Source organism: Salvelinus sp. IW2-2015, linkage group LG21, assembly GCF_002910315.2.
Source record: "Salvelinus sp. IW2-2015 linkage group LG21, ASM291031v2, whole genome shotgun sequence".
NCBI classification, from domain to species: Eukaryota; Metazoa; Chordata; class Actinopteri; order Salmoniformes; family Salmonidae; genus Salvelinus; species Salvelinus sp. IW2-2015.
The window spans coordinates 4,334,961-4,360,262 of NC_036861.1; the positions used below are offsets into that span (position 1 = coordinate 4,334,961).

General features: G+C 42.0%; 1 protein-coding gene across 2 annotated transcripts in view; it reads right to left on the bottom strand.

The window, feature by feature from the left end:
* Window positions 1-25,302, bottom strand: part of LOC111982389 (E3 ubiquitin-protein ligase pellino homolog 1) — a 44,757-nt gene that overhangs the window by 4,509 nt on the left and 14,946 nt on the right. Inside the window, exons 2-3 of one of the 2 annotated variants that reach the window (XM_024013956.3) lie at window positions 14,333-14,558; window positions 17-146 (exon numbers count right to left, since the gene is read on the bottom strand). In XM_024013956.3, the coding sequence (XP_023869724.1) occupies window positions 17-146; window positions 14,333-14,418 (216 nt within the window). In that variant the 5' untranslated portion in view covers window positions 14,419-14,558. Of the gene's footprint in view, window positions 1-16; window positions 2,597-14,332; window positions 14,559-25,302 lie in introns of those variants that run through there. The other variant, XM_024013955.3, reaches the window with a different exon arrangement.

A 25,302-nucleotide genomic window follows, 5' to 3' on the forward strand; every position in this document is an offset into this window, starting at 1 on the left:
GTTTCCTAGCTCCTACCTTGGCTGCCTGAGGTGTGCACGCCACGTGCACTGTGCTGGGTTTCACCCCGCTGGCCTTGGGTCTCCGGCACAGTGCAAAGCGGCTTTTCCGCCTCCCCCTGTCTCCGTTGGGTAGGGAGCCATTGTACCTGTGTGGACAAGAACACACCCCATACAAATGAACCATTTTAATCAAGACATCCTGGCAGTGGGATCCTAGACTGGTGTTCCAGTCTGTTTCGTGCTTTAGCAAACTCCCCTCGGTATTCATTTGGTGTCATACCAGTATGAGACCAGGCTAGGGGGAACCATCAAAAGTTACAGTACGAAAGAGGCTGTTGATTGTTTGTTTCATCATATAGGATATATACAGTGCATTCGGAATGTATTCAGACCCCTTGACTTTTTCCACATTTTGTTACATTACATCCTTATTCTAAAAAACATTTCTTATTTTTATTTGACCAAATACCTTATTTGCATAAGTATTCAGACCCTTTAAAATCAGACTCAAAATTGAGCTCAGGTGCATGGTGTTACCATTGATCATCCTGTTTCTACATGTTTCTACAACTTGATTGGAGTCCACCTGTGGAAAATTCACTTGATTGGACATGATTTGGAAAGGTACACATCTGTCTATATAAAGGTCCCACAGTTGACAGTGCATGTCAACGCAAAAACTAAGCCATGAGGTCAAAGGAACTGTCCGTAGAGCTCCAAGACAGGATTGTGTCGAAGCACAGATCTGGGGAAGGGTAACAAAAAATGTCTGCAGTATTGAAGGTCCCCAAGAATACAGTGGCTCCTTGGAACCACCAAGACTCTTCCTAGAGCTGGCCACCCAGCCAAACTGAGCAATCGAGGGAGAAGGGCCTTGGTCAGGGAGGTGACCAAGAAACCGATTGTCACCCCCTGACATGGCTCCAGAGTTCCTCTGTGGAGATGGGAGAATCGTCCAGAAGGAAAACCATCTCTGCAGCACTCCACCAATCAGGCCTTTATGGTAGAGTGGCCTGATGAAAAAAAGGCACATGACAGCCCTCTTGGAGTTTGCCAAAAGGCACCGAAAGACTCTCAGACCATGAGAAACAAGATTCTCTGGTCTGATGAAACCAAGATTGAACTCTTTGGCCTGAATGCCAAGTGTCATGTGTGTCTGGAGGAAACCTGGCATCATCCCTACAGTGAAGCGTGATTGTGGCAGCATCATGCTGTGGGGATGCTTTTCAGTGGCAGCGACTGGGAGACTAGTCAGGATTGAGGGAAAGACGAATGGAGCAAAGTACAGAGAAATCCTTGATGAAAACCTGCTGCAGAGCACTCAGGACCTCAAGACTGGGGCGAAGGTTCAACTTCCAGCAGTACAACGACCATAGTCTCTGAATGTTCTTGAGTGGCCCAGCCAGAACCCGGACTTTAACCCGATCAAACATCTCTGGAGAGACCTGAAACTAGCTGTACACCTTTGGGATGAATTGGAATGCCAACTGCGAACCAGGCCTAATCGCCCAGCATCAGTGCCCGACCTCACTAATGCTCTTGTGGCTGAATGGAAGCATGTCCCCGCAGCAATGTTCCAACATCTAGTGGAAAGCCTTTCCAGAAGAGTGGATGCTGTTATTGCTGCAAACGGGGGACCAACTCCAGATTAATGCCCATGATTTTGAACGAGATGGAGCCGGTGTCCACATACTTTTGGCCATAGCGTACATTTTTATTTAGAAATCTTTTTTATATGTGAAAATAAGACTATGCAAAATAAGACAATGCTAACTAAGACTCTTAACACAACTAAAACAAATAGTTTAAAACTTCTTCAGGCTGCAAGCCCGACATCGGGATCAATATGACAACAGCCTGTCCAAGTGCAGAGCGCGAAATTCAAAATCTATTTTTGTAAAATATTTAACTTTCACACATTAACAAGTCCAATACAGCATTTGAAAGATAAACATCTTGTCAATCCAGCCAACATGTCCGATTTTTTAAATGTTTTACAGAGAAAACACCACATATATTTATGTTAGGTCACCACCAAATAAAAAAAGACAGAAAGACATTTTTCACAGCACAAGTAGGCTGCATTTAGCATGCACAAGCCAACCTAACTAACCTAGAACCAACCTAAATAACCTAGAAAAAACTACCTCAGATGACAGTCCTATAACATGTTACACAATAARTCTATGTTTTGTTCAAAAAAAATGCATATTTTAGCTATAAATCAGTTTTACATTACTGCTACCATCATAGCTACAGTAAGAAATCGCACGGGAGTAGCCAGAGAAAATACAGACACCAACGTCAACTACCTTATTACACTTCAGAAAACATTTCAGAGAAATATATGGTGGATAGCTAATGAAAGAGAAAGATCTTGTGAATACAGACAATATTTCAGATTCTTTAAATGTTTTACAGCGAAAACACCACATATATTCATGTTAGCTCACCACCAAATACAAAAAGAGAGACAGATATTTTTCACAGCACCGGTAGCATGCAGCTAGCATGCAGCTAGCATGCAAAGCCAACCTAACTAACCTAGAACTAACCTAAATAACCTAGAAAAAACTCCCTCAGATGACGTCCTATAACATGTTACACAATAAATCTAGTGTTCTTGTTCGAAAATAATGCAGATATTTAGCTATTAATCAGTTTTACTTTACTGCTACCATCATAGCTTAAGAGAATCGTCACGGGAGTAGCCAGAGAAATACGACACCAACGTCTACTTACTATTTATCAGCTCAATGAAAAACATTTCAGAAGAAATATATGGCTGGAATAGCTAATAAAGAGGAAAGATCTTGTGAATAACAAGACAATATTTCCGATCTTTTGAAGTGTTTTACAGCGAAAAACACAATATATCTATATTAGCTACTACAATAGCTAACCACAACAGCATTTGATTCTAGTCAAACGCTAGCGAATAGCACAGTTCGACAGATATATGAAAAAAGCATCCCAAATTGGGTCCTTATCTTTGTTGATTTTCCATCAGAATGTTCTCCAAAGGGTCCTTTGTTCAGAACCGTGTTCATTTGGACCTAGAACGAACGATGTCCCTGTTGAATTAGCATGACACACTGGCCATGCCATGCTAACCTCTCCGTCTTGACAAAATTCTTGCGTCGCATCACGTCTAAAGTCCAGAATAAATTTCAATAATATAATTAAAGTATATTGAAAAAACATACTTTAGGATGATTTTGTGACATGTATCAAAGAAAATCGAAGCTGGAGGTCATATTCACCTATAACGAGTGTTTTCCAGGAGCGCRGTCCAKTTCCTACYTCGCGCCCAGAAAAWWWTATAAAGTGCGCACTTATCACTCAAAGAGGTTCCTTTCAGTCCCTGACAGAGATAATCAAGTCMTTTTTTCTCTCACTTCCGCATGACAACCAGGGGAAGATGTGTGACGTGTTTGTACAGTCCCAAGTGCCAAGGCCTTTTATAGAGAGTATCTTGAAGAGAGACATAGCTTCTTGGAAAATTCACTTTTTCCAGAAAATGGGCTGTAAAAAGAGTTATGTTTCACTTAGAGAAATAATTAAACCTGTTTTAGAAACTAGAAGGTGTTTTATATCCAAAGGTAATAAATAATATGCATATTGTACGAGCAAGAATTGAGTACGAGGCCGTTTGAAATGGGCACCTTTTTTCTGGCTACTCAATAATTTCCCTTGCAGCCATAACAGGTTAACCACTGTAAACCCATGTAAAAGGGAAATGAATGAGAACTGTTGATGTGCCCTTGAGCAAGGCACTTAACCCTAATTGCTCCTGTAAGTCGCTCTGGATAAAAGCGTCTGCTAAATGACTAAAATGTAAATGTAATGAAGTCATTCGATCCACTTCTAAAATAAAGTGACAATTGAGAGGGGACCTCTACTTTACTGTAACTCCTTGGTGGAATTGGGTCACACTCGCCGTCAGCTTTGGGTTTTGTTGCAGTCAGATCTCCATTAAAACAATCCTCTTTCGTCCAATCAGAGGAGCTAAGCTACGAGGTTATCTTTTGGTCGCTTACCCCTACCAGCATCTGCTGTGTAAACATTCAACTTTCAGACAGTACGAGTGCAAAGATTTCATTGGGAAATGAGGGCTTTCCTGTTACTTCATCGAACGTAAGCAGCTACCTACTTTTCCTGAACAAGCTGAAGAATAAAGAGTGCATTCACTAATTTCACGTCTTAATTAGTAGCATTAAATCCAGCGCTAACTGAGACAACCAATGCATTTGTTAACTATTTGGAACTGAAAAAAGAAAGTAGTCTATGAACTCTTAATTTGTCAGTTGAACGTTGTTTTCTTTTCAGTTGAATTCTACTGCTGAATACAATGTGAACGTGACAGAATACTTTCGAAGCCGCAACAACCTCCCTCTCTCCGCGCCACATAGGCTACATTCTCCTTTGTGCCTGAAAAAACGTCCTACACTCAGGAAGCCAGCAGCGTTCTTTGTTTACCCTCACTGTGGCTGAGTTGCAGTGTGCATTTAACTGGATTTAGATTGAACCACCCTGCCCCCCCCCCTTTTTTTTAAAGAAACAAAACTGCCCAGTTCAAATGTCGTAAATGAACATGTACAATTGTGTCTGTTGGAAGTTGGAACAATGTGGTTCACATTTAGAGCGTAAGTGCTGACTGGCATTTATTTCAAAGAAGCTCCACGTAGCACAGTTGTAGCATACCACAGTTGCCAATCATTTAACATGTACAGTGCCTTCAGAAAGTATTGAAATCCCGTGACTTTTTCCACATTTTGTTGTGTTACATCCTGAATGTTTCGATTACTGGTGTACACACAATATCCTATAATGTGAAAGTGGAATTGTTTTACAAATTAATTTTAAAAAATGAAAAGCTGAAATGTCTTGTGTCAATAAATCCACTTAACCTCTTATTTTTATGGCAAGCCTAAATAAATTCAGAAGTAAAAAATTGGTTAACAAGTCACATAATAATAAAAATTGGTTAACAAGTCACATAACTCTGTGTGCAAAAATAGTGTTTAACATGATTTTTGAATGACTACCTCATCCCTGTACACACATATAATTATCTGTAAGGTCCATCAGTCAAGCAGTGAATTTCAAACACATATTAGTCACAAAGAACAGGGAGGTTTTCCAATGCCTCGCAAAGAAGGGCACCTATTGGTAGGGATTTCACCATGAGGCCAATACTGACTTTAAAACAGTAACAGAGTTGAATTGCTTTGATAGGAGAAAACTGAGGATGGATCAATAACATTGTAGTTACTCCACAACTAACCTAAATGACAGAGTGAAAAGAAGGAAGCCTGTACAGAATAAAAATATTCCAAAACATGCATCCTGTTTGCAACAAGGCACTAAGTAACTAACAACTAACAAGGCACTGTAAAAAAAAATGTGACAAAGCAATTCACCTTTTGTCCTGAATACAAAGTGTTATGTTTGTGGCAAATCCAATACAACACATTACTGAGAACCACTCTCCATGTTTTCAAGAATAATGGTGACTGCATCATGTTATGGGTATGCTTGTAATCATTAAGGACTGGGGAGTTTTTCAGGGTAAATAAGAAGCGGAATTGAGCTAAGCATAGGCAAAATCTTAGAGGAAAGCCTGGTTTAATCTGCTTTCCATCAGACACTGGGAGATTAATTCACCTTTCAGCAGGACAATAACCTAAAACACAAGGCCCAATCTACACTGGAGTTACTTACCAAGAAGACAGTGAATGTTCCTGAGTGGCCGAGTTACAGTTTTGACTTAAATCTGCTTGAAAATCTATGGAAAGACCTGAAAATGGTTGTCTAGCAATGATCAACAACCAATTTGACAGAGCTTGAAAAAGATTATGGGCAAACGTTGCACAATCCAGGTGTGGAAAGCTCTTAGAGACTTACCCAGAAAGACTCACAGCTGTAATCACTGCCAAAGGTGATTCTAACATGTATTGGCTCAGGCGGTTGAATACTTATCTAATCAAGATATATTAGTGTTTTATTTTTAATGAATTTTTGACACATTTCAGATTTTTCTTCCACTTTGACATTAAAGTATTTTGTGTAGATCGTTGACAAAAAATGCATATTAAATCAATTTTAATCCCACTTTGTAACACACAAAAAAAGTGGAATAAGGGGTGTGAATACTTTCGGAAGGCACTGCATGTTGCTATGCATTGAACAGGACTGTTTCAAACCTCAAAAAAATGATTGCGCCACATGACTATTGCTGTTCAATCCAGGTAACGGTCCTGGAGATTTACTTGGGTGCTTTCATTCCAGCCCTGAGTAACACACCCAATTTCTTTAATAGTGTCCAGACTGCTTCAAGTTCCACCATTGTTCCTGTACTCAAGAAAGTGAATGTAACTGAACTAAACGACTATTGCCCCGTAGCACACTTCTTTCATCGTGAAGTGCTTTGAAAGGCTAGTTAAGGGCCATATCACCTCCACCTTACCCAACAACCTAGACCCTATACAATTGGCATAACGCCCCAACAGATCCACGGACGACGCATTCACCATTGTACTGCACACTGCCCTATCCCACCTGCACAAGAGAAATACTTATGTGAGAATGCTGTTCATCGACAACAGCTCAGCCTTCAACACCATAGTGCCCTCCAAGCTCATCACTAAGCTCAAGGCCCTGGGTCTGAACCCCTCCCTGTGCAACTCCAGACTGGCCGACCCCAAGCAGTGAAGGTAAGCAACAACACCACAGGGGTGTGTGCTCAGCCCTCTCATGTACTCTCTGTTCATCCATGCGTGGCTACGCAAGTCTCCAACTAAATCATCAAGTTTGCTGACGACACAACAGTGGTCGGTCTGATTACCAACAATGACGAGACAGCCTACAAGAAGGTGAGAGCCCTGGCGGAGTGGTGCCAGGAGAATAACCTCTCCGTCAATGTCAACAAAACAAAGGAGCTGATCGTGGACTACAGGAGAGCAGAGAGAGCACGCCCCCATCCACATCGACAGGGCCGCAGGCAAGAAGGTCAAAAGCTTCAAATTCCTTGGCGTGCACATCACTGACGACCTGAAATGGTCCCTTCACACAGACAGTGTGGTGAAAAAGGAGCTACAGCGCTTCTTCAACCTCAGGAGGCTGAAGAGATTCGGCTTGTCACCAAAAGCACTCACAAACTTCTACAGATGCACCATTGCTGTATCACCGCCTGGTACGGAAATTGCACTGTCCACAACTGCAGGGCTCTCCAGAGGGTGGTGTGGCCGGCCCAACGCATCATCGTGGGCACACTGCCTGCCATCCAGGATGTCTACAGCACCCGGTGTCACAGGAAGGCCAAGACGATCATTAAGGATCTCAGCCACCCAAGCCATGACCCGTTCACCCCGCTACCATCTAGAAAGAGGAAACCGTACAGGGGCATCAAAGCTGGAAGCGAGACACTGTTAATTAAACAGCTTCTATCTCCAGGCCATCAGAATGTTAAACTAGCCGCCCTCCACCCAGTACCCTGCCCTGAACCTTAGTCACTGTTACTAGCTAGCTACCACCAGGTACTCTACCCTGCACCTTAGAGACTGCTTTGCCCTATGTACATAGAGTCATTGAACACTGGTTACTTTAATAATGTTTACATGGTCTGTCAGTGATAAAGAGATGCTCTGCTTTTTTGACACCAAACTCCTGCAGAGTCTAGTTTTATCTTATCTTGATTATTGCCCAGTCATATGGTCAGGTGCTGCACCTGGCACATAGAGCAGCACGTCTTACTCTTCACTATAATCAGAGGGCTAATATCAATACCATGCATGCCAGTTTCTATTAGCTAAAAGTAGAGGAGAGACTGACTGCATCACTTCTTCTTTTCATAAGAAAATTCCAAATGGTTTGCATAGTCAACTCACACACAGCTCTGACACACACACTTACCCCACCAGACATGTTACGAGTTTTTTTTTCACAGTCCCCAAATCAAGAACAAATTCAAGAAAAAGTACAGTATTATATAGAGCCATGATTGCATGGAACTCCCTTCCATATCAGATGACTCAAATGAGCAGCAAACCTGGTTTAAAAAAACAGAAAAGGCAACACATCACGGCACAATGCCTCCCCTTTTTGACCTAGATATGTTGTGTGTATGTACTGAAATGTAGACTATGTGTGATGTTTTAAATGTATGTAGTTCTGTCCTTGAGCTGTTCTTGTCTATTCATATTGTGTATTATGTAATGTTTCATGTTTTGTGTGGACCCCAGGAAGAGTACCTGCTGCCTTTGCAATGACTAATGGGATCCTAATAAAATACCCGAAATACATACTTTATATACTTTATATAAATACATGTATGGAATCATGTGGTAGCTAAAAGTGTTAAACAAATCAAAATATATTTTATATTTGTGATTCTTCAAAGTAGTCACCCTTTGCCTTGATGACAACTTTGCACACTCTTGGCATTCTCTCAACCAGCTTCATGAGGTAATCACCTGGACTGCATTTCAATTAACAGGTGGCCTTGTTAAAAGTTCATTTGTGGAATTTCTTTCTTTCTTAATGAGTTTGAGCCAATCAGTTGTGTTGTGACAAGGTATGGGTATTATACAGAAGATAGCCCTATTTGGTAAAATACCAAGTCCATATTATGGCAAGAACAGCTCAAATAAGCAAAGAGAAATGACAGTCCATCATTACTTTAAGACACGAAGAAGAAATCTGAAAGTTTCTTCAAGTGCAGTCGCAAAAACCATCAATGATGAAACTGGCTCTCATGAAGACCGCCACAGGAAAGGAAGACCCAGAGTTACCTCTGCTGCAGAGGATAAGTTCATTAGAGTCAACTGAACCTCAGACACATCTCAACATCAACTGTTCAGAGGAGACTGCGTGAATCAGGCCTTCACGGTCTAATTGCTGCAAATAAATCGCTACCAAAGAGACTTGCTTGGGCCAAGAAATACGTGCAATGGACATTAGACCTGTGGGAATCTGTCCTTTGGTCTGATGAGTCCAAATTTGAGATTTTTGGTTCCAACCATTGTGTCTTTGTGAGACGCAGAGTAGGTGAACGGATGATCTCCGCATGTGTGGTTCACACCATGAAGCATGGAGGAGTGATGGTGTGGGGTGCTTTGCTGGTGACACTGTCTGTGATTTATTTAGAACTCAAGGCACACTTAACCAGCATGGCTACCACAGCATTCTGCAGTGATACACCATCCCATCTGGTTTGCGTATAGTGGAACTATCATTTGTTTTTCAACAGGACAATGACTAAAAACACACCTCCAGGCTGTGTAAAGGCTATTTGACCAAGGAGAGTGATGGAGTGTTGCATCAGATGACCTGGCGTCTACAATCACCCGACCTCAAACCAATTGAGTTGGTTTTGGATGAGTTGAACCGCAGAGTGATAGAAAAGCAGCCAACATGTGCTCAGCATATGATTCAGCCTTGATTCTATCTTCTGTAGTAAATTGTGTTTTTACATTTGTTAAAAGTAGAGACTCAGAGCTACAAAATGGTATATCATACACTGCATTTGAGGAACAATGGGAAAGTAATTATGCTTTGAAAATTGATTAACTTGTAACTCCACTTTTTGAGAAAATGTCCCTAGAATATTTTGGTTCACCTACTGGAGAGCTCTTTTGTCTACACCCATTCAGCATTGTTCACACCCTCTTAAGCCTTAGCCCCACCCATCTCTTTAAGGATTCACATGTGAGGCCATGTGATAAAGGTCATGTAGTGTGATAAAGATTAAGACTAAAAGTGGTGGAAGTAGTATTCCAGGTAAACAGAACGTGTCCAGATAAAAATATTTTATAAATATTAGTTGACACTTACTCAGACACACTTGTCTAAATTGGTGGGTCATGTGAAAGAAATGATATAACCCCCAGCCACATCTTGCTAAGTGTAAACAGTACAGCCAAATGGTTACTTGCATAGTAGCAATATCAAAAAGAGAGAGTGCCAATATAAAGAAAAAATACCAAGTGTCAATGCCAGTAGAGAAGGAACAAAATCATATACAGTATGTACAAGAACAATATTAATAACAATATCTGTGATACTGGTGATAGAGGTAGTTATATGCATACAGTGAGGGCTAAAGTGGCTGAGCAGCAGGATAAAAAAAGAAATAGTAGCAGCAACATGTCAGGAGAAAGTGATGTGAATGTCTATAGAGGCACTGCAGATAGCGCTGATGACTGGGAACTCTCACCCAGTGATGAACTGGTCCGTCCGAACCACGAATGAACAAAGGGATCTATATTTGGAGATCCCGTTGATGTCCTGCCCTTGCCTTTGGTGCACGGCATGTGATGTACATAGTCTCTTAGTCACAAAACTCCCTGATCTTCTCAAAAAGATGAGTTTGTCTAGCTGTGTCCAGTCTAGGTGGTGCTTGTACAAGCAGACCATCTATGGGAGGAAGGATGTCAGCGTTGCGCAGCAGCTGAAACATGGTCCCGACTGAGTCCGAATGCTCCTTGGCGACAACAACACCAGGCATCCAGAGCATCGAAGCTGTAAAACAGGAAATAACCAAAAAAATGAGAAGATATTACAACCTTGCATAACATCAATTCACCTCCCAAGTTTAGATAAGAAGAATAACCTCATACAATGCAATGAAAATGATATTCACCTGAAGTGCTGGTACTGCTTGATCTGTGACAGCGGCCTGAAGTACAGATCCAGGTGTTGTTGCCAGCCATAGCTTTCCACCAGCACCGTACCATCCTCCAGTCCAACCAGCTGTGGGATGTTGACTCGTCACAGTACTGTCCTTCACAACACCAGCAATCTCAGACAAAGTGGTCACTCTGGTCTTGAGATGGCAGCAGCTTTCCACCAAAGTATTTGTGTCCTGGGTGGAGTTCTGGTAATGCTATTGCATTATCCTCTGCGTAGTTGTCGATGAAGTTCACATCTCACTGCAAGTCCTCATGCTTCAGGTGTAACCTGTTCTTGCTTGGGACAGCTCTCTTTTTGATGGGAGGCATTCTCCTTGTATGACTGGTGGAGGAGAGTAAGACGTGCTCTACTGATGCTGAAAGACAAATTCCAGACACAAATATGTTAGCATTACTATACAGTAGATAGCCGTAATCCCCATCAGACACACCTGGCTAACTTGATGGGACATGTAATCATCTGGCGAAGTGGATACTTTTGTTTAGACATGTAGCTAGCTAGCTAGCTAAACAATTAACCATAATCCCAATCCATAGAGTACTAGCAATACAAACCGATTGTCATAGCTAACTAAAGGTAACCAAATAGGTTCAATGTTAGCTAGTTAGCTAGCTAACATTAGGCTATAACTAGCAATGCAAATGGCTTGCTGAGATAATATTACTACACAGATCATACATGTAATGTTAGCTAGCGAGCCAGCCATCTAACGTCAGCTATCTAGTTAACAGTACGTTTTAACTTGGGGTCTTTTGTTTAGACATGTAGCTAGCTAAACAATGAACCATAATCCTAATCCATAGAGTACTAGCAATACAAACCGATTATCATAGCTAGCACAAGTTAACCAAATAGGTTCAATGTTAGCTGGCTAACATTAGGCTATAACTAGCAATGCAAATGGCTTTCTGAGATAATATTACTACACAGATCATACACTAGCTAACAGTAAGTTTTGAATTGCAATGAAAACAACTTTCTGACAAAATTATAAACGTATAATATCTGAAACTGTAGCTGGACTCTTACCTGTATGCATGGATGAACGCTTCACGGCAGACTGCAACCCCTTTCATTAAATAAGACGTCCTGTGTCGTTTCCGTTTAGTTTGTACAGCTTGCTTGGCCCGTTGTTCTGTCAAGTCACTCTGGTTCACACTGACTGTGTGCAATGCCATAAGAATCATCAAATCTTTCTCTCTCTCTGTCACGGATGCCATGGTTGCCCTTAGTTTGAAGATGTCATCCGGAGGCAGGTGTTTTATACAACAGCCACCTGTGTTCTCTTTTCGACTCCCTCTGCATTTGCAATCAAACGACAGAATTCTATTCATCTCCTTATCATACTCTGCTTCTACCAGACATTCCACTGATTTCTAAACTTGGTCAACTTCTTCCGTGACAACAACTATGTTGATCGCCGTTTCTTCCCCATCACTGTCATCAGAAGACTCTACAATGTCTTCTTCAATGAAAATGTTTCTACCTAAATCAGGGATATCCTCAACGTCTGATTCATTTTCAGAGTCAGAGAGAGTCAGCATGGTGCTATCGTCCTCCTGAAAGTAGTCCATCACAACTTTTTCCCACTGACCTTTGTCGATAGCGCCTGATATATTCAAGGCAGAAATGTTATTGAGAGCATTAGCAACACATTTCCAGTTCTCCATGGCTAATGTTATCTTTCGAAAAAACTGCAGTAGAAGGATTATCTACACATAACGAGCAGCTCATTTTATAGACAGAAGATTCTACACGGCAGACCAATCCGAAACTCATCTCACATGAAAGTTAAAATGTTCCAGAAGGCATTTCTGCCAAAAAATGCATTGTGATAAAAAATATAAATAAACGTTCAAATCTCATATGAAGTCGTGACTTGCGACATACGCCTAGTTTCCTGAAACACCAAGTTTCCTGAAACGAGTCACATATGTGGGAACTCCTTCAAGACTGTTGGAAAAGTATTCCTCATGAAGGTGGTTGAGAGAAGGCCAAGAGTGTGCAAAGCTGTCATCAAGGCAAAGGGAATCTAAAATCTAAAATCTATTCTGATTTGTTTAACACTATCTACACTGAAAAACATCCCCACAACATGATGCTGCCACCACCATGCTTCACCGTAGGGATGGTGCCAGGTTTCCTCCAGACGTGACGCTTGGCATTCAGGCCAAAGAGTTCAATTGTGGTTTCATCAGACCAGAGAATCTTGTTTCTCATGGTCTGAGAGTCCTTTAGGTGCCTTTTGGCAAACTCCAAGCGGGCTATCATGTGCCTTTTACTGAGGAGTGGCTTCCGTCTGGCCACTACCATAAAGGCCTGATTGGTGCAGTGCTCTGGACAATTCTCTCATCGCCACAGAGGAAATCTGGAGCTGTGTCAGAGTGACCATCGGGTTCTTGGTCACCTCCCTGACCAAGGCCCTTCTCCCCCGATTGCTCCGTTAGGCCAGGCAGCCAGCTCTAGGAAGAGTCTTGGTGGTTCCAAACTTATTCCATTTATGACGGAGGCCACTGTGTTCTTGGGTACCGTCAATGCTGCAGACATTTTCTGTCTCGGAGCTCTACAGACAATTCCTTCGACCTCTTGGCTTGGTTTTTGCTCTGACATGCCCTGTCAACTGTGGGACCTTATGTAGACAGCCTTTCCGAATCATGTCCAATCAACTGAATTTACTACAGGTGGACCAATCATTTCAAGGATGATCAATGGAAACAGGATGCACCTGAGCTCTAATATCAAAGGGTCTGAATACTTATTTATGTGTGTCGATTGATGAGAAGAAAATATATTTCATCTAATCTATTTTAGAATAAGGCTGTAACGTAACAAAATGTGGAAAAAGGGAAGGGGTCTGTATACTTTCCGAATGCACTGTATATATATATATATATATATATATATATATATATATAGCGGAGGCTGGTCGACGGAGATATTAGAGGACGGGCTCATTGTAATGGCTGGAATGGAATCAATGGAACGGTATCAAACACATCGCACATATGGAAACCACGTTAGACTCCGTTCCATTTATTCCATTAAAGCCATTAAAATGAGCCCGTCCTCCTATAGCTCCTCCCACCAGCCTCCACTGATATATTTATATTCCAGACTCTGACATTGCTCGTTCTGATATTTCTTAATTTCTTTCTTTTTTACTTTTGGAATGTGCGTATTGTTTTGCATAGATTTCTAGGTATTGGTACTTCACTGTGCTTGTGATACAAGACCATGGTACTTGCCTACGGAGCAGCAAGAGGAACTGCCCCTCCCTACCTTCAGGCTATGCTCATACCCTACACCCAACCGAGCACTCCGTTCTGCCACCTTTGGTCTCTTGGCCCAGTCCAGGCTCTATTCTGTCCTGGCACCCCAATGGTGGAACCAGCTTCCCCCTGAAGCTAGGACAGCAGAGTCCCTGCACATCTTCCGAAAGCACCTGAAATCCTACCTCTTCAAAGAGTATCTTAAATAATCCCGCTCCTCATCTCAACCCCCACCCTAATTTAAAATAATAAATACATTCCTGAACCAACACTTGCTCTTGCCCGCCCACGCCCTCACTAATATCAGATTGGGTTAACTCTGGCCTATGTACTGTACATAAGCAACAAAATGCAATTAAACCCCCTCTTACCCCAGAACAATGAGCTCTCCATATTTGACTGGCACTTTGGTGGAGGCTGGGGTGGTGGAGATGTTTTCCTGGTCGGGAGAGAACATTGGTGCAGCTGTCAGGGGGGGTAGAGTGATGAAGAGCTCTCCCACGGTGAACACTCACTCCTCTGTCTCCTTTTTCCTCAGAGTCTGCTTCTTTTTCCTCAGAGACTGGTCATCCTGTCGCTCACAACGCCACACTCAACCTGCAGACAAAAACAGAAAAACAGCAGACGAGAACTTTGGTCAGGGTCAAACAGCCACGCAGAGCAGACACAACAGACATAACAGGTGCGTCTAGAACAGTATATGAATCAATACGAGCCTGTGAGCGAGACTTAACAAACACAACAACGGAGATTGCTGTGTCTCCAAAGCACACAATACAACACATCGATTACTCACGTTGAGATTATCGAACAGTGTGCTACAGGTACCATAGGCGGATATTAGTCAGTAAGCGAGAGAGAGATAGACTAAACAAACAAACAGACACAACAACCAAGATTGATGGGTCTCCAAAGAGCACATGACAAACCACATTGATTACTCACTCTGTGACCTGTGGCGCCTATCGAACGCGACAGCTAAACTGCTATCCTGGCTTTGCTTGCCAGTCATACACTGTAACTTTCTTAAGACTTGCAACTGAAGATACAGACTAATACAATAATAGTAATAGTGTAGAACGTGTGTTAGCTTCGGTTACATAGTGCAGCAGGACGCTAGAGTGACCGGTCACACAAATCCATCAGGCGGAGAGTAAAAAGCTCAACTCTCCACGGCTAGACAGGCTCGGCGCTAATCTTCAGCTTTGCTGCTACTGCAGGGAGAGTTCAGAGAGCAGGCTCTTAGCATCGCAACGACAGGGGACTTAGTGGGGCGCAAACAAAGCTAATTAGACCAGACATATGTCACACCCTTCCATTTTCAGTCGACTACCGCGGGCCATAGTTATCAATGTTGACCTTGGCTGGCTCTCTTTACGCTGTGTGCATGGCACAGCCTGAGCTTATCATATCTTATAAGCAAGAATGGAGTCACACAATTTGTTTATACGTCTGATGGCCAACAAATCCAAGAACTTTAGCTGAAAATGAACTCACAAATTCTAAATGGAAAATTAAATTGTGTCATCTTGCATCACAGTCGACTGCTGACAAGTGCACTTTAGATAAACTGTTAAAAAAGTGCAATATAGCTCCTCGTCCCAATTCAATTGCATCATTTTTAATTGCCTCTGATAACTAACTGCATGTTCCGGTTTAGTGCAAACTGTCACAACTGTCCCAAGCCATTGCATTTATCAGTTATCAGAGTTGACTGTAAACTGGGAAATGTCCCTGCCCTCACTTATGTTAGTTGATGATCTCAACCTTTGGTAACCTTTTGTACATGAGGCTGGGTGCTTCCACCCTACAGGAGGAGGGGTGTATGGATAGAGGGTGGGTCAGTGTCAGCTCCAGGGACTGATCTGAGCTTGACGGCTCCCCCCGATAGTCTTCTGACCCTTACTCCACACGCTGACCTTGACCATACACTCCCACAGCCCTCAAGTCCAATCCACTCAGCTCTCAGTAGCGGTGCACCACAGGGACAGATACCCACACAAACACACATAATCAATCCACAGCTCCACAGCTAAAACACACTAGTACTCATTACTACAATATTACTGCACAAAAAACACATTTGGTGTGTTTGTCCGATTTGACAAGTATTTCGATGCATGATTGGAACTGTCTATGATAGAGGGGAGAGACACACATAGTAGCGCTGTGTGGTTGATAATGCTACTGAGTGAGAGAAATGAGAAAGGAATTCAAGGAGTTTTTAGGACAGTAGGGCCCAATAGAATCCACGTTGTGGAAAACACATACGGAGTCACAGAATCCAGACATTAAAACGGAATTCAACAATATTCTAAAATGTATTGAACTTATTTGAAAATTCATTAATTTACCCAATATTAGGGCAGAGTGGCAGAAATTAAGCTAAAGAGGTAAGTTGAGCCACACTTGTTTCTAGGAATGTCACGTTCCTGACCTGTTTTCTGTTGTTTTGTATGTGTTTAGTCGGTCAGGGCGTGAGTTGGGGTGGGCATTCTATGTTATGTGTATCTATGTTGGTTAATGGGTTACCTGATATGGTTCTCAATTAGAGGCAGGTGGTTTACGTTTCCTCTGATTGAGAACCATATTAAGGTAGGTTGTTTCACATTGTTTGTTGTGGGTGGTTGTCTCCTGTGTTTGTATGTTGGTACCACAYGGGACTGTATCGTTYGTTCGTTTGTTTGTAGTCTGTACCTGTTCGTGCGTTCTTCGTTGTATGTAAGTTCTCATGTTTAAGTCAGTCTACGTCGTTTTGTTATTTTGTATCATTCAAGTGTAGATCGTGTCAGTGTTCGTCTTGTCAATAAATTCATTATGTCTTCAAACTACCACGCTGCATATTGGTCTTCTGATCCTTCTCGCCTCTCCTTGTCTGAGGAGGAGGACGAAGTAGACGGTCGTTACAAGGAAACCATACACAAAATGAATAATTTGACCAAATATTTAGGAAGAGCTCCTTTCATGGTCTGTGAAGAAAGAAATGACATGGAAAAAGTTGTAAGCAAGTTAGGTCCAAAAAACGGATTTTCACCAAGTCAAATGTATTTATTGTGTTAGAGGTTTCATGATGCTTGTATCTAAACCAAAGTAGACACTTTTAAGATTGTTCTATGCATCTGTTGAGGTCTCTATAAGCTTCAATATGAGGTCCTGAACCTAGCATGCAAGAGCATCTCTGTAGCTGTGTGGCCTAATATAGTCAAAATGTTTGAGCCAATGGCCATGGGGTAAGCTGAGCCAATGGTTGAGCCAGTGGAAAGTTGAGCAAATTGAAGTGTTTTCTTCCCAGGCATAACGCAATGCATTATCGCTGAGAAATGAGGTAACAATAGGGCCTGGCCTATGTTAAAAGTGTTTTAAAAAGCACAAAGGTGTTAAGCCTGTGTTAAAAGACAAAAAAGTGATTGTGTTGAATTGTGTTTGGGAAATAAAGATATAAACTCAGCAAAAAAAGAAACGTCCCTTTTTCAGGACCCTGTCTTGCAAAGATAATTTGCAAAAATCCAAATAACTTCACAGATCTTCATTGTAAAGGGTTTAAACACGGTTTCCCATGCTTGTTCAATGAACCATAAACAATTAATGAACATTCACCTGTGGAACGGTCGTTAAGACACTAACAGCTTACAGACGGTAGGCAATTAAGGTCACAGTTATGAAAACTTAGAACACTAAAGAGACCTTTCTACTGACTCTGAAAAACACCAAAAGAAAGATGCCCAGGGTCCCTGCTCATCTGCGTGAACATGCCTTAGGCATGCTGCAAGGAGGCATGAGGACTGCAGATGTGGCCAGGGCAATAAATTGCAATGTCCGTACTGTGAGACGCCGAAGACAGCGCTACAGAGAGACAGGACGGACAGCTGATCATCCTCGCAGTGGCAGACCACGTGTAACAGCACTTGCACAGGATCGGTACATCCGAACATCACACCTGCAGGACAGGTACAGGATGGCAACAACAACAACTGCCCGAGTTACACCAGGAATGCACAATCCCCCCATCAGTGCTCAGACTGTCCGCAATAGGCTGAGAGAGGCTGGACTTTTAATCCACGCTGCCCTCAAACCAAGGCACGCAGCCTGTTTTTATTTATAGGCTGTTTTCAACTTGTCAATTTCAAATTATTTTCTAACAAGTTTTTTATTTTCTAAGAACAGTTTGAATTGAGGTGTGTTCCGCCTCATTCATTCACATAAAAGTAGTCATCTTTACTTTTGCGGACCAATAATTTTTTGGGACATTTCTGACCCAGACAAAATTCCCCAAACACTTCCCAATTGTTTGTGCAGTTCAAGTCTGCAGACATCTGCTCATCTCCCGTCCTGCACACACGTGTTCACATTTTCCGTCTGTTGCCTGCATAAAAAGATAGATATATTACTACAGAAAAAGGAGTCAAAATAACACTCCAATTAAAAGAAATAAGACAGAGACAGAAACATTTACTGACAGCAGTCATAGTTGTTTTCGTTACCAATAATAACTTTGGAAATGTGTGCGTTTCTATCAAAGTATGTGCCTTATTAAGTTATAATAGTTTCTGCATGTCGTGTTATGTCATTTCTACTGTAGCATAATATATTTGTGTATATTCCTTATAACTGCGGACAAGCGAGGTAACGTTACTCATTTCATAACCTTTATGGTGTTATACTCAATGCTTAGGTAGCTAGCTACATTCTTCTATTAGCTCTGGAAAACAATGCTAATTGCGTCAGAGAAGTATTAGCATGTGTTGTATTTTGAAACTTTTGACTCCCAAGTAGCGCAGCTGTCTAAGGCACAGCGTCTCAGTGCTAGAGGCGTCACTACAGACACCCAGGTTCAAATCCAGACTGCGTTTCTAGCAAAATAAGTACCTTATTACGTTATAATAGTTTCTGTATGTCGTGTTATACCGTTCCTACTGTAGCTCACTGTGTGTATGGAGCATAATGTGTATATTCCTTATAACCGCGGACACGCGAGGTAACGTTACTCATGTCATAACCTTTATGGTGGGTGAGATATTCAATCGTGCTTATGTAGCTAGTTACATTCTTATATTAGCTCTTTAAAACAATGCTAATTGCGTCAGAGAAGTATTGGCTTGTTGTATTTTGAAGCTACCCCGGAAAAATTGAAAAATATCTTCTTATACCACTTGGTCGTTTTCTGAGTGCATTCCATAAAGCTGTTTATCATGTCCGCCTTATCCACTGCCCCCATTTTGAGGTAATAGTCAAGCACACAGTCTGGTTTGATTTTTCTCTCTCCCGTCAGGTGGTCCACCTTCCCTGTGGCCGACATGGTTGCTGTATGGACAGTGGAGAGGACACGGATGTCTCGTTTGTCATGCACACTTTACTGCCAGCTGTTGACATTTCTTATTTTGTATAACGGGTCATTTAGGATGGCAGTAGCATTGTTGATGAAATGCAGTCATCGCAGCAGAGCTAGGAAGCAGTCTTGGGAAAAGAGGGTGACAAAGAAGGGAGTTGCAAACATAGGATCTGTGCTCCAGTATTCTCTTAGGGAGTTCTTCTTTACTATCCCCATGAGAAGGACTGTCACCAGGAAGGTATACATTTCACGAATTGTGATTGTCCCCCCCACTCCTGGCTCTCTCTTCTCCTGTAGCTCCAAGGCATAGCGATTGGTCTCTGCTATGTCTCCCACCAGCTCCTCTGTCAGAAACAACTTGAAGCACTCTGCCTCAGATGGAAATGGCAAGGGGCGTTGCACTCCAGACTGGGACTCATCAAAGCAAACAGCAGGGCCAGGAGGGGTGAAATCGCTGGCAGCCTTCCAGCTACCACAGAACTCCTGTACTTCATCCACTGCCGGTCTGCCTCCATCACCACCAACATCTTCAAAGGGAACTGGGACTTTGTCAGTGGACAACGGGTCCTCAGATTCAGGGTTCTCAATGGCTGGGGGGCAGCTCCTCACTGTCAGAATCTGATTCCTGACTTTCAGACTCATTTCAGACATTGTCAATGCTACAGCTTAGCTCACTAGCTACATACATAAACAACAACACTGAATGGCTCAGAGTGGGAGTGAGAGGTTACGTGATTGACTGCCTGCACACGCCATTTGTATCAATAAATCACTATTAGAAAATGTTTTGTGTGGTAATTATTGATATATTTACTGTTTTATTCACATGTTTTTCAAGTACCGGTGATAAATCATGCATTCCGATTCTTGCATAGATTGTAATGGGCACATACTATGTGTGTAAAATACTTTTTTGAAGGTTGTACTGATTATGATGAGCTAAGCTAATTCCAGCTATGTGTGGAGCCATGTTTGTTGACATACAATGCATTCTGGGTTTCACGTAATTGTCTGTCGGACCAAAAATGCTATAACAAAATGAGGTGAGTAAGGGTTCACTCATTTTTTGAGAACTTCAGGAAGTGAATGGTGGGATGTGAGCGATGGTAGATGACACACCCCTTCAACATGCATACTATAAACAGACCAAACTCATCTTGTCTTCTCTTATTATCTTTGGTTTCTGTGAGGAAAAAAAGCATGGCTGCGTACTGAAACTAATCATCGTCGGATTACTTTAGATTTCTAGAAAGTGTTTTACTTTAATTCATTATTTCGATCAATGGTGAGCTCACCCGTGATGTGATTCATTATAAATAGTAATTGCTATTAATATTGTAGTTTATGTCAGCCGAGAGTTCGAAAATATGACCGCTTGTTTTGCGTCAATCTTTCCTCAGTTAGCGCTAGGACAAATGTAGCCTACATTTTTCCGGTTTAGATGATTGTGTTATGCTATAGATACTTCTGTGAATATCTGAACATTGCATCCAAAAATAAACTGCTCACATTCTGGACATAACTTTGTAAGGACTGTGTTTGTGTAAATAGTTTCTGAAAAAAGTGTGGCCAGCTACAATGCTGACTGTTGCGTCATTCGAAACTGACCGTTCTAAATAAGCGTTCTAATCACAAGGGTGTGATCGTATACTTCAGGGATCACTGTAGAACGATCAGACCCTTGTGATGGTACGTGGGAAAGGGTAAATTGTCAGCCATTGTTACCATTAATGCTAGTTAGTGCTAGTTTGACCACCAGAGGGCATATTTTAAAAGCATTTGATAACCTTCAATATTGTCTGTAGTAGAGAATTTAAAATATTTTTTTGTAAGAACATAGTATATGGGATTGATTTTAAGAAATGTTGCCTAATTAATTTGATTAATATTATAGTGTTTCTATTCCAAGAAAAACGAAACCTTCAGGGTTTCCGTTAGGAAAATATGGCGCTGTATAATGTGATGGCTGGGAGTAGGCTACAGTACTAAGAGCATAACATTTCCACACCCTAATTGTAGTCTAACCAATACCCAAATGGAGATTCAGTGAAAATAAAAATCTCATTGATTTATCAAGACCAGTCCCCATGCTTGTCTCAGAGCAGTGCGAAACGGTGCTGAAATAGTTGACCACAGCGGGTAGGCTATTGCTTCAAATCTTATTGCTTCTAACTTCAATATGCTTTTTAAATAAATAAGACCTACACCACTTTTAACAGCACATTACTCAACAATAGTGAGACTCATGTCGCCTACGATAGGCCTAAAGTATATCGGAAAAATATATATTCTATGACGTGACTCTCCGCCAATAATTCGATTTAGAGGGTTGGAGGATTCTAAATTAATCTCTAAGAGGCATTTTTCGTTAGGATCTGTGAGAATATCTATAAGGCTTTTATATAATTCTGAATTAATTAATAATAATAATTGCTTTGTTTAAAAAAATAACGATATTTTGGAGATTTTGTTTTCAAATAACCTAAAGTGAGCGAGAAAAAGGCCATTCTTGAACATGGAGTGAGACATTATTACTAATTTGTAAATAAAGCCAGTTTGTTATTTAGAATGATTTATTTCTGTTTTTAGAGGGAGAGAAACCAAAAGCCCACCGTCGCCCCATAGGTCTCCCGGTCACGGCCAGCACGGATATCGAACCAGCATCTGTAGCAACGCAGTTTGCACTGCGATACAGTGTCTTAGACCGCTGCACCACTCGGGAGGCCCCATCCAAAGTTTTTAATGCTGATCAATTGCCTTGCACAAAGTATCAAAATACAGAGAGGTGTTGGCAAGAGTCTATTGTCCTGCTAATAGCCCATAACAGGCTATTATAATACATGGTGTCCAGGTCAGGATAACCAAAACATGTCTTTATTAAAGACTATCAGAAAGAATGTCGGTACTTATTAATTTTGATCCAAAGCCATGAATGACTCAGCTCTATGTAGGTGCCGAGGCTATATGACTGTGCCATCAACTTGATTATTTAGCAGACATCACTTGCTTATATTCAGTCAACACATACAGTATATCTTAAGAATATCACAGAATATAATTGAACATTTTAGTTTCTCTTAGGATAAAAAATCTTAGTGTAACAATAGTTTTAGAAAGTATTACTGACGAGTAGAAACAGGAGGACAGGACCGAGGAATAGCAATTCTTACACTATTGTTCTAAATTCAATCACCCTCTTCATCGTTATCATTCAGTTCATTGAAATTCAATTTTGAAGTCGTGCACAATTATCAGTTTCTATTTGGTTTATGTCGCCCATGCATTGTCAGTTAGAGACACATTAGCGCCTTGGGACCCAAAAGCATAATCAGTGCTCTAACTCCCCCTTGCGCTGGTCTGGAGCAATGAAGCAGTGACGAAGGGTACAGTCCTAAACCACAAATTACCTCGGTAAGTCCCGCAGCATAATCACAAAACTTTTAGTTGAGAAACCACTGTATGAGGTATTTGAGGTAGATACTTTATGTGCAAGAAGGCAGGGTAAAGTGACTAGGCATCAGGATTAGAGGTCGACCGATTAATCGGAATGGCCAATTAATTAGGGCCGATTTCAAGTTTTCATAACAATCGGAAATCGGTATTTTTGGACACCAATTTGGCCGAATATATATATATTTTTTTACACCTTTATTTAAGTAGGCAAGTCAGTTAAAGAGTGATCTGTGAGAACGGAATGATGAGAAAAAAGCCTGCCTGATTTTTTGATGAAATTGAGAGATAGCTAATTGTGGGCACAGGATAGGTGGTTTATGACTTATAATTGGGACGGGTTAGGTTTTTTGAATCTTGTGCTCATCTTTTTCTCTGTTCTTGTTGTTTGTTTCCCCATGGAAGCTTAAATCATTCATCAGATTTCACTGCTGTTCAAAGAACATACTCTGTGTCTGCCCCGGGTGATGGGTCTTCAAACACTTAATACTTTACAGTGTTTTTTTCTGGATCTAAAGGGTTTAGGTAGTGGGCGTGGCAAGGGGAGTGGCAGCGGGTACGGTTGGCCAGTCGGCGCAGTTGCATTTACAACGAAATCTATACCGCTAAATTAATTGTTTGGAAATTTTGAATTCTCCCTGACAAACAAGAAACCACTCACCCAGAGGCAGCGTTTCTGGTGGTCGAAGACTTTAACTCGGGAGAGCGACAAGGGGGGCAAAAACTCTAGACCACTTTTGTTCTACCCACAGAAATGCATACAAGGCCCTCCCTCGTCCTCCCTTCGGCAAATCTGACCATGACTCAATTCTCCTGCTTCCTGTTTACTAACAGAAGCTCAAACAAGAAGTACCCGTGATGTGCTCAATACGGAAGTGGTCGGATGAAGCAGACAAGAGGCTACAAGACTGTTTTGCTAGTACAGACTGCGATATGTTCTGGGATTCCTGCGATAGCATTGAGGAGTTTACCACGACAGTCACAGGCTTCATCAATAAGTGCAAGGACGATGTTGTCTCCACAGTGACTATAAGAACGTATCCAAACCAAAAACCACGGATTACAAGCAAAATCCGCACTGGGCTAAAGGCTAGAGCTTCTGCTTACAAGGAACGGGACATGGACATGGACGCACGCATACAAGAAAGCCCACTACGACCTCCAACGAGACATCAAACATGCAAAAGGACAATATAGGAGGAAGTTGGAATCCTATTACATTGGTGCCGATGTTCATTGTATGTGGCAGGGGTTGCAGACGATAACGGATTACAAAGGGAAACCCAGCCATGCAGGAGTTCTGCCCAGTGATGTAGAACTCCCAAACGTGTTAAATGCCTTTTATGCTCCAATTCGCATACCGCCCCAACAGATCCTCAGATGACGCAATCTCAGTGCACTTCACACTGCCCTCTCCCACCTGGACAAGAGGGGAAATAACTATATGAGAATTCTGTTCATAGACTACAGCTCAGCGTTCAACACCATAGTCCCCTCCAAACTCATCACCAAGCTGGAGACACTGGGATTGAACACCTCCCTCTGCAACTGGATCCTGGACTTCCTGACGCGCCGGCCCCAGATGGTGAGGGTATACAACAACACCTCCGCCACACTGACCCTTAATACGAGGGCCCCTCTGAGGTTTGTACTTAGTCCCCTCCTGTACTCCCTTTTCACCCACGACTGCGTTGCCATGCATGACTCCAACACCATCATCAAGTTTGCTGACGACACGAAGTTGGTAGGCATGATCACCAACGTTGATGAGTCAAGTTCCTTGACTTCAAGTTCCTTGCTGTCCACATCACTAAGGACCTAACATGGTCCTCACACACCCGCACAGTTGTGAAGAGGGCATGGCATTGCCTCTTCCCCCTCAGCAGGCTGAAAAGATTTGGAATGGGCCCTCGGATCCTCAAAAAGTTCTACAGCTGCACCATCAGTTGCACCGAAGCATCGGCTCTCGGACCAACAGGCTCCGAAACAGCTTCTACCCGCAAGCCATAAGACTGCTAAATAGTCAATTAAGGGTACCCAAACTACCTGCACTGACCCTACGCACACTCACTAGACTGTATATACAAACCATATACATACGCACTCACACACACTACATTGACACTCCCACACAAAACAAGCACACATTCACATACTGTACACTACATATACGCACGCACGCACGCACGCACGCACGCGCGCACACACACACACACACACACACACACACACACACACACACACACACACACACACACACACCCACACACACACACACACACACACACACACACACACACACACACACAGCCACAGCCACACCCAAACACACAACACATTTTTACACACACACACACACACTTTTACACTCATCATTTGCTGCTGCTCTGTTCTTTATTTGACTTTTGTAGTTATTATAGGAATTATAGGACTATTTATTGTATTATTTGGATATAAATATGAACTTGATCGAACAAAACATACATGTATTGTGTAACATGTTGTCCCGGGAGTGTCATCTGATGAAGAATATCAAAGGTTAGTGATTCATTTTATCTCTAT